The sequence below is a fragment of the Balearica regulorum genome, chromosome 2, assembly GCF_011004875.1.
Source record: "Balearica regulorum gibbericeps isolate bBalReg1 chromosome 2, bBalReg1.pri, whole genome shotgun sequence".
NCBI lineage: Eukaryota > Metazoa > Chordata > Aves > Gruiformes > Gruidae > Balearica > Balearica regulorum.
In genome coordinates this window covers 51,633,877-51,644,652 of record NC_046185.1, presented here as the reverse complement: position 1 = coordinate 51,644,652, position 10,776 = coordinate 51,633,877, and the positions used below count along the sequence as shown (strand labels likewise).

Sequence of the window (10,776 nt, the reverse complement as noted above, 5' to 3'; positions counted from 1 at the left end):
GTGGGAGCGAGATGGATTATTTAGAGACAATTTAGGTATGTGTCTCAGATTTCATATTGCCATGCAGCTACAGCCACAGTTGCTAGGCATGTGGTCTTGTCTCATGAGAGTTAGCATCTCTTTGAATCACCGAGGAGATAAAGCAAAATTGTATTGATTCATATATTTTAAGATCAAGGAGACTATTATGATCACATAATGTTACTTCCTGCATATCACACAATTTCATCCAGTAATTCCTGAATCAAACACAAAATGTTTCAGGTGGAACACATCTTTCAGAATGAAAAGTAATTTTATTTTTTTTTAATTCAAATGATGAAGGAATCATCTCAGCAACTTTTCCCAACAGATAATTATCCTCACTCTTGAAAATCTACAGCTTTAAGTTGGAACTTGTCTAGTTTCAGCCTCTTGACACTGTTTTGTTATGCTTTCATGTGCAAAATTAAGGACCTTTCCACTACCAGAAATGATCCTTTGTAGTGATTTAGGCCATGAACAAGTCACAGCACTTTCTCTTGATATTCTCTGAATAGATGGAGATGCTTTACTGAGCTGTGGTTGTAGGAATTTTTGATGATGATTTAAAACGTAGTTCACCACAGTAGAAAATTGTAGGAATAAGGCAAAAAGCCTGGGATGTCAAACACAAGGTCAAAAATACAGTTTTCAGTGTAGACTCTTTTCCCCTTTCATAATGTTCATAATCCACTGCATACCACAATAAGCATATCAGCAGGGTGTAGACTTTTTTTTTTAAACTGAAGTAGGTCAGATCAGTGTAAAGGCCAGTTTTACATTTAGGAATAATAACAGAATAATAACAGAACCACCAAGACATGTTTGACTAACTGAATAAAAGTATAGTCTTACTCCTTTGGTTCTTAAGTTACTCTTTATAGTTTTCCCTTCAGATCTGACCTAATGGCTGTTAAGGTCAAGGGGAATCTGTCAGTGATGTCTGGTTCTTTGAAACAAACCTTGTTATGTCATGCTAAATTACGTTTTCCTGTTTCTCAAGCCAGGGCATTGGCTTTATTTGTTTTGTGAATGCTATCTATCTCATCTGTAAAGACCTGGAAAATGATAAAAGTCTAATCAATCAACTAGAATAGAACAAAATGGTCTTTACATAAATAGGAAATTAATTCTGGTATTCTACAAAGGGAAAGAGTGGAAAGGAAAGGAATGGGGGAAAGGCAAGAAATATTGAAGTATGCAGACAAGATAATCTGAGTAGTATATTAATTTTTATTGAAACAATGGTATGGAAAAATGTGTTTTAGCAAAGCAACATTCCTGTTGCAGAATATTAGTCTTACATGGAGTTAACAAATTTATATAGCTTTTATCAAATGCATAAAAGGGCAAGTCAAAAGAAACTGTGGAATTCAGAAAAGCATGAAACTATTGTGGCATTTCCAAGGACCAAATGCAGAGCCACAATGAGAAGGCACAACTCCATTTAGCCCCGTGTGTGCAATGCAATACAATACTCCATTGCTGGAAAAAAGAGCCATGTGTATAATCTTTGGTTGGACTTGTAGCAAATGTTAACGTTTTAACACCACTGACTCCAGGGTACCAAACAAAGGCAGTATTTTATGTCTGTTAAGTGTTCATATTAAGTGAAGTACAAATGGGACAGGGTTTGTGCTATCTCATTTTCTGTACAAGAATTCTGAAATTTCTGAGGCAACACGAGATTTGGTTTACTTATGGATCCCTCAATAGTCACCATGACTGGCTGAATAAAGAAGTGTGAATTATTCTTGCAATTAGGCTCTGACTCTGAGGCAAATAATCATCATTGTTAAAGTGCATTAAATATGACCTGTGGTTGTTTGATCTGGTGCTCTAATCCTCTCAGCTCTTCTGAACTAAACAAAGGTGGGTAGATCAACAGTGAGATGGTTTCACCCCAAGGGAAGAACAGCATGTACAAGTCAGGAGGTACCACATTGCCTTTTGTATCATTACTAAATACATGTCCCTGCACACTGCACTGCAGTGATCACCTTAAATGAAGACCTCCGTGTATTTGGCACTTCTGAGGCTAAACCACTACCATGTCACTGATGGGATGCCACTTCTCTCTATACCCCATGGGCCTTTCCTTATGTTCATCCCCATCCTACAATGACTTGATACTAGTGAAATGGAAGAAAGATGCCCTATACTTTTCCTTGACTCATTTGTGTTGCCTGTTCTTGGTTGCCCATTCTTTGTACTCACTTGCAGCTGATGGGATGTCACCAGGCTATAGCACCTGCATAAATACCAGGTGGAGATATCAGCAGGCTGGGCCCCTGGATCTGAATGTGCAGAGAGGCAAGCCTAAAAGCAGTGTGCTGGCAGACATGATTTTTCAGAGGTGTAAGATGGAGATAGATATATCTATATGGCACTTTTAGGGTGAAAGAGATGCCAGAACCCAACAAAAAAAAACCCCAATTTGGCCTGTTGTCCTGTCCCAGTTCTATTTCACATCATTACATGGTACCTACCTTCACCCTGCCATCTATGAAATGGATTTGGTGCCCCTTAATTTCTAGTCTAAATTTACTCTTGTCTCTTGACGTGAACTGATGAAGAGCTGCTGCCTTTCACTGGTGTGTGAATGAAATCATCTATTTCCCGGCCTCCCCCAGCAATGCATTTTGGTACTTGCAAAGGTAATGGTGCCTGCAGAGCACTTTGAAAGCCTTGCCCAAAAGGCATGACAACTACGCAAAGAACTACTGTCAATATTAGTGAATCACTTCAGCCAGGAAGAGAAAGCAGGTTTCCGTTTTAGAACAACAAACAAACCACAGCAGTATTTACTGAGCACTTAAAAGGTAACAGCAGCTACATAAATACGAAGAATTATTAAGGTTTCTTTGTGAAAAGGTTAATTGCATGGTGAGAAACAGTACTGCAGCTTTCGAGCCTGTATACAGGCAGAATAAGCACCTTTTGGTTACAGGGAACCCAAAACTAAATCTAGCTGTCTCCAAAGGCTCCAAGATGAAACAGATGCTCCCAATGGGAAGGTTTCACTGCCTAAAAATCCCATGTTGGCTGAATAGTGTCTTTGCTAAAGCTAGATTCAACTTGACTTTGAACAGGACAGAGACAGACTTTGCTGCCCATTCTCCCGCATGGAGCCCCGCACAGGCTGTGTGCTCTATCAGCCAGCACTGATGAGAGCAAGGAGGGAGCTACAAGCCTCTCCCTTCAATCTGTGTCAGCCCCACATTTCAGATTTTGTTTAGAAATAAGAAAAGCCAGGTATAGCTCAATATCACTCAAAAAAGGAGGACCTGGCATGCTCTCAGAAGAAGGTCAGCAGATGCTCTGTAAGGGATGCAGCATCCCAGATGTTCTTCGCCTGTTGCACGAGAGCCCCAGCTGTGGTGGCCAGTCATGGAGGCAGCTGGACTCCTGACTTAGAAAGTCCTACTCTAAATGGTGGGGAGCAGACATGCATCTTCCCATGGGCAGGCGTAATTCAGAAGGAAGCTCTTTGCTGGGTACCTGCTCCCTCTGGGGTGAGACCACTCTCACAAGAAAATGTGCCTGGCGGAAAGGAGAGGCCACCTGCAGATACTGGACACCTGCATGTTGTTGTCTCAGCTTGCTTACTTCAGCTGTCACAGGACCACTGTTGGCTTGCCCTGTCCTCTCTCCTATGCTCTGCCATCAGGAAAAAAATAGGAGACCCTCACCGACAGTGGATGCTTCCACATTTTTTAGGAAGATTACCTGATCATTACAGCTTCTCTGGTATTAAGAGTATTTATTGTTGACCCAGCATGACTACTGAAGACCTTCTGATGATTATCCTCCTTTACAACTGTGAAAGGGCTTTTCATATTAAGAGTGTGGTTGTTCCCAGATGTTGATCTGAAGAAACTTTAGGGAAAAAGATCAATATAGAGCTAGGCTACCTAGAGTCCGTCTAGTATTCTCTGAAACAGTATGTACATCTTTAAGCCAGTGGGGGCTCCACATAAGCCTATCCTCTCCAGCATTGCTTGTTAAACAAGTTAGAGTCCAGTCCCATGTAATGCTATGCAACTTAAGTTCCCAATAAGGCTCTTGAGATTTCTGCATGCTCAATATTTTTTAGGCTTTTGCAGAATTGAACCCTGGATACAATCATCCGCTAAGCATCTTGCATAATTCTTTGGTTCTGTACCAGTTTGTCTGCAAGTTTCTGTTAGGCACGACATTATTTTAATTCAAAAATCCAGTAGCATGAATTACCTAAATAGATTTTTCTAGTGTCTTCTCATATTGTTGGAAAACTTAAAACTTTCCTTTATAATGTTGAGTAGAAATGGAATAACAATTCCAGTTCACAAGCAAAGGTATGCCTACGTCTCTTCTCTTCACCAGAACCCTGACTTCTTACTTAACTTACTCATGAAAAGAATAACTTTATGATTTGGTAATATATATGGCTAATTTGCACTAAGTAAACTACATTCATTTGTCCTAGCTCACTAAAAGATTATTTTTTTTTTTTTAACTCACAGAAGCAAAAATGCAACAATTCAGTTGAATCCTAGGCAGACATTTTTTAAGCGGGGAACATTTTGTTTCCTTACAATCTTCTCTGTCCTCAACTTGTTATGCAATTTTTCAGTAATTTGCCAAGGTTTGAAGACAGGTGAAGCGTGTGGATTTAAGTACTGAGCTAACATTATACCTCAACTCACTATAAAATAATCTCTAATGTTTTTGTGGCTAACGGGACTTAGTATATACTGTTTATACAGCAAAAATGACTGGGTTTTAATGGGGTGTTTTACAGCAACGTGGTTAAAATATAGCTCTTCACAAACCATCTACAATTTGCATTGTCTTCCCCACACAGGCACTAGTAGGGTGTTTAAGCGTCTCAACCACAACAAAAGCCAAAATTACTGTTGAGCGTTCATTTGCCACGTCCCCATTAATTAGCAGGCCTGTTCGAGTGTGGCTACGTGCAACCCTCTCACCAGCTGTTGAAACACCTGTACACTGCGCATTTGTCCCTTAACTCCCATCACAGACCTGGGGAACAAGTGCATTGCATAGTAGCTATGGGTACTAAACCACAGTGTCACATATATGCGTGTGCAGAACATACGTATACTACTTGTATAGCATCTGTGCTGTTGTGCCCGACATAAATTTCTGATGTGCTTGCGCCAGTGAATGACATGCTCTGGTTGGTTTGCTCAGTAACCGGTCCTCCTCTACCCACAAAAATGCATAGACTGTAGGGTTGGGGATGGACCCCCATAGCACTGCGTACGCATCACAAAATGCTATCAACTGCTCTGCTGTGTTTCTCTTGCTGGACAGATTGACAGATCAAGATGCTACCACTGAGGAGGACATCTCCTTGCTTATTGTTTGGTTGGTAGCTTTTGGCATAATTTGGAACACTCTGCATCATTATTATGGAGCTTCATGTAGTAGCCAAAGTGTTACCAAAGCCCTGGGCTGGCAGGAGATGTTTTCTGTTGGGATGTCGCAGGTAGGATCTCACCTCTAGCCCCATGCAGCACTTGGAGGTAGAGAGGAATGATCTGAGCTAGCTCTGTCAGCAAAGGGAGGGCAGCAGCAGCACCATGGGGCTTCTCCAGCACTGACTGCATCCAAACAGCTGTGAGGTCTGGGTGTCCTTTTGGCACAAGGGCTGACTGCTCCCGACCCAGAAATGCACCCTGAGGCACCCATTACAGGTGTGTGGCCATGCCAGTACAGGGACATGTGTCTGAAACAGCAGGGCACTTGCATGTGTGGGGATGCGTACGCTGCAGGCGTGGATGAGCAAATGTCGGTGCTGGGACTGGTGGGATCCTGGCGTACAGGCAGGATCATACAGTGCAAACGCAGCTCCCAGGCCAAACCCTGCTCTCGTTGCAGTCCTTCTGTGTTCAGCGATGCCAGGTGGAGGCCTTAGCCCCTGGCGACTCCATGGCAAGGGCCTCGTGCGTTCAGGGAGCATGTACTGGAGAGCCTAATCAGTTCTGCAAGCCTAATCAGTTCTGCAAACTGTCCCAACAAGCCCTTCTCGGGCAGCCTAGGTTTACTGTCATACTACTGCGGTCAGGGCACATCTCTGTCAAGCCACACTCGCTACAGGGCTCCATTAGCTTTTCCTTTGCTTTTCCTTCGTGCGGAGGAGTCGGAGGATGCGTTCATTTTTTGTAAGTTCAGCTGGCAGTTCATTTGCCTGGAACAAAAAACCTTCAGGTTAGCAAAAATGCAGGAGTATTTCCACACCATGGTTTAAAAGCATTAAGCTCTAAAGAAGATGGTACTGAGCGTTATAACAATGTGCTTACTCCAGTGTTGTCTCCACCACAGTTGGAGATATCTTAAGAAGTCACCTTTCCACAGGTCTTCAAAATAATCCTAGCATGGGATTTGAGTAGTCAGCTTATTTTGTGCCGACTGTCCAGGCTAAACTGTATTCCTTAGGGTCCCTACACTTCTGCCACAAAATTAAAAGAGAACATAGCTGGTGATTTTTTGGGGGGATATAAGGCAGGTCTTTAAGTACCACAGTCCATAAAAATCCAAGGAAAGACTTTAATTGCTATGAAATAGTCAGTGTTATTTTGTAGGATTGGTAATAGAACATCAGAGTTTGGTCCTCTGTATTTATTGAATATAATTTTGGTAACATAAAGCATTTTAATGAAGCTATTTCTGAAAGTCAGTAATTCTCTCCTACAAATGTATTCTGTTGTACCAAACTGCATGTTATTTAAAAAAAAAAAAAAAATCACTAGGAGAGGTTACAGTCACAGACTTTCTTATACTGCACACCCTCCTGCTGCAAATCACCATCAGTAGCAGAAGAATCTTGGACATTGCTTGGATGATAGTAGCAAAACAAAATGCCTACTAACGTGAATTGCTGTATGAGGCGTTAACTCTGCTGCCATCAAGTGGAATGATACAGAAATAACAGGCACCACAGATTAAATTGTAAGATATGGGAAAGATGCGTGTGATTTGGGATATTTTTTTGTATTAGCAATGTGCTGAATTCTAACCACGTTTTCATATCAAAGGCACACAGATGCACATTTCTCTTGCTGAGGAAACATCCTCTTTACACATCTGTATGGAGATATGAATATAACTTGTGACTTACCAAAACTGTAATGGATTATTATTTCCCTAAAGAGCAATCTAGCTAACCCATGACTAGTTATAGCGAACAATTTAATATGTGGTGCTCGAGTGAGTGAATGCATGGTTTGGTTATTCTCAGATTGATGTAACTTCACAAGAACCGGCATCACCAGCGGCACTGCCTAGCACCCTTAGAGATACTTGTATACAGAAATAAATGGACCGAACAATGCTGCTTCAGGAGAGGATCAAGAGGCAACCATGGACCAACACAGAAACACGGACTTGCACCACGCACGTGGCGCGCACGGCTCTGCCGCTCGGTGCTCCCCACCTGCTCCTCACCCAGGACGGCGTGCCAGGACGTACCTTGTTCCTCAGGCAAGGGTCCGCTCCAGCTTCGAGAAGCAGTGCCACTGTCCTCGCGTTGCCGCTCAGGACGGCCGCGTGGAGAGCAGAGGTCCCGTTCTAGAAAATACCAATGGAGATGTTTGTACCATGCACGGGGAGAAATCAAAAGGCAGCGAAACACTAATAGTTGCAAAGAACAAGCCTATGAACAAGAAAGAAATAACATGGAAGATATTGGGTCATCAAAGGTATAGGGTCTGATTTAGACAGGGTGCTGGCAGGCTAGTGGGCTAGGAAGGAGGTGATTTTAAATGCTTTAATAAAAATGAGAGTCAGGTTCACTTTACTGCAGTGATATTTCCCTTTAAAAATTACCCTTGTCAATAGATTAGAGGTGAAATGAACATAGCACTTGCTTCTGCCTGGCAAAATCATCTATTAGCAAGTGAAACAGAAGCACAAGCAGTAACAGAAACCATCTGTGCACTTTATCTTCTTTCTCTGATGATTAATGATCTCAGTGTCAGACAGCTGAATGGTGATTTTTTTTTTTTTTTATGGCTGGCCTTTTGTTGGTGGCTGCAAACTGACAGTTCAAATAAGTGTGTAAGCTATTTCATACTTGTAATTAACAACTAAGTTAATTCCACCTGGATTTTCAAGTACATAAAAATTGCCAATTAGTTGCATGCACAGAGGCTATCTAAGTATGTGATTTATAGGCACATAAAATTAGATCATCTATTAAAAAGCAGCTTCCAAATATCTGTTATTTTTCAAGTCACTCTTTCAATTCAGAGGAAAACAAAATGAAGTAGATAATCTGCTTACAACAGATCTCTTAGGATACTATTTTGCTAACTAAATGCAACAGAGGGCAGTGTATAATGCTAAAAACTATACTGTCAAGAGGAATCCATTTACTGTAGAAATAAAATCAGATGATGAAAAGCAGGAGAATTCCTTCTATGACACAATGTGCTTCCTCATTCCAAGAATCAAATTCACAGTTTCGTTTGGAAAGATTCATTTGTCTGTGGCATTAAAGGCTAAATAAGATAATTTCATTTTTCTTTTGACTTTTTGGGGCTCAAGCTCTTTATCGTCTTCCACTGCCATTGTCATAAATGTCAGGTCTTTCATCAGACCCTTTGCCTTCTTGAGTTTCTGCCTAAAAGTCTGTGTGTTTCTCTACTGACCTTCAGCAGGCCAAGTGTGGGAGAGAATTTCAGCAACTCTTCTATCACATTGTTGTACCCTTTAATGGCAGCCTTCAGTAAAGCAGTTGTGCCATCCTTTAAAAGAGAGAGGAAGGTCAGTTCAGTTGTTACCAATGCTTTATCTGCATTCCCCTTGGCTGGAGAGAAACGCCAGCTCTCCCCCACACCCCTGAGAGGAGAGTCTCCTCTGCTCATCGTCTTTGAGGAGGCAACTCCACAACATATGTTACTGGTTTTAGGAGGATTGTTCCTCTGGCAGGTGAAAACTTCAGGGTAAAATGAACCCGTGACACCATACATCATCTTTGTCTCTCATTTATAAGGTCATTTCCATTCTTTTATTCCAGAAGGTCCCTTCAGGAAGCTGTCCCTGACACAAAGGGGAAAAGGGAGACCATGGTGGGACTTTACAGCCTGGCAAACAGGATGGACTCTGGGGACATCAGGCCTCCATTCAAGCAACCTTGGAGCCTCAAAAAAAGCTAGGAAGTGTTAAGCTGCAGACAGAGCACAGGAAGATGTGCTACTCACATCCCGTGCGGCATCTCGCTCGGCTCCCCGGAGCAGCATCACTCGCACCACTTCGCTGTGACCCATCTGCGATGCAATCCACAAGGGTGCCGTCCCATCCTGCAAACAGAAAAAAGACTGCTAACGCTTTCACTTCGAGATCCTGTGCTCCCTGGTATTTCACCACCCATGTCTGCCTGCTGGAATGGATGTACTTCAATTCCTCAATTAAATCCTGCATCACAGATAGACATATGCAGAGTTGCTTCCAAAAGCACGTGGGAGCTCAATGTATCAAGTCAGAACCACCCCAGTTGTGGAGTAGAGCCATCCTCAGCCTGAAATGTGCATCACGGTGCGAACACCTAAAGTCCTCTTTGGTTTACCAGTTGTGCTTAAAATACGTAGGGAAATTTGAAATGTAAAGGCCAAAGGTATCCTGTGTAGTTTGAACTCTAGGTGGCTAGGTGTGACAGAAGATACAGGCAAATCTCAGCATATGTGGGCAAATTCTGCAGCTATGTCTCTGTACAGGTGGAGTGGAAGTTTACAGAAGCTAAGGAACAATGCAAGATGATCACCAGCTTTCAATGTTTAGTTACATTATCCACCCTAAGGGAATCTGGTAAAAATGTCCTGCCTTACAGTGATGATATTTCACAAATTTTATCTTCAAGAATTCCTCTAGAAAACAAGGCAATTATCAAGGAATCCAGTGTGAAGCAACCTGGTTTGGAAAAAAATGTCCTATGCAATCATTATTTCAGCAAAAAACCTCACAAAATAAAATGCACATTCATAATAAGATGAACTTTGTGATGGATTTCCAAGCCAATCCAAAGGTGAGTTGAAGCACTAGAAGTATTTCTTGCCGCAATTAGAATTTAGTTTTGTGTCTTTTCCTCCTTTTGCTTCCAAATGTCCTGATTCTCCAGACTACAGGAGGACTCCAGCAGTTATGTGGTGCCAAACTGATTCTTGTGGGCCTTTAACAAAAGGCTTTGCCTGTATGGACTTTAATGTAAAAGTGAGGCCTCACGTAGCAGGGTTCCTGCTTCTGCCTTCAGCGCTTGCCAGTTCCTCTCGTCACCCTCAGCAGCCTGAAGACTTGGCAGGAAAAAGGAAGACAAAATACACTGGGGCTTCCAAAAGAGCCTTAATGAGAAGTTTCAGAAGAAAACAACTTTATACTTTAAATAAGGTGTTTCCACCTTGATCAAAGAAGCAATGTGTCTCCTCAGTGCCAATTGAAGATTCATATGACTTGCTCATGCAATCCAAAAAACACATTGTTGAACCAGTTCTCCGCTTTCTATGGGCTAGTGACTTAATCCTTTGGAAGAAACAGAAACATTATTTCTTCCTTTGATTTAATATTCTGGGCATCCCTTTTTCTGATTCTGAGAAAGAGCAAATGGACATCCTGAGATCTTCGGTCTTCTCAAATGGTAAGGAACAAGATCTTTGTCCACTCTTGTATCACTACTCTATAAATTAACTCATGGAAATTAGTGATTGACCTCATTCTAGTATATATTCCATTAATACAATGAGTGTTCTTTGCGAT

The 10,776-nt window shown here is 41.9% G+C and overlaps 1 protein-coding gene across 4 annotated transcripts in view; it reads right to left on the bottom strand.

The window, feature by feature from the left end:
• Nucleotides 1-281: 281 nt before the first annotated feature.
• ANKRD29 (ankyrin repeat domain 29) overlaps nt 282-10,776 on the bottom strand; it is a 52,034-nt gene continuing 41,539 nt past the window's right edge. For 3 of the 4 annotated variants that reach the window (XM_075744239.1, XM_075744240.1, XM_075744236.1), the window contains 4 exons: nt 9,231-9,329; nt 8,679-8,774; nt 7,498-7,596; nt 1,241-6,217 (listed from right to left, as the gene is read on the bottom strand). In XM_075744239.1, coding sequence (XP_075600354.1) covers nt 6,134-6,217; nt 7,498-7,596; nt 8,679-8,774; nt 9,231-9,329 — 378 coding nt within the window. In that variant the 3' untranslated portion in view covers nt 1,241-6,133. Of the gene's footprint in view, nt 6,218-7,497; nt 7,597-8,678; nt 8,775-9,230; nt 9,330-10,776 lie in introns of all 4 variants that reach the window. The other variant, XM_075744238.1, reaches the window with a different exon arrangement.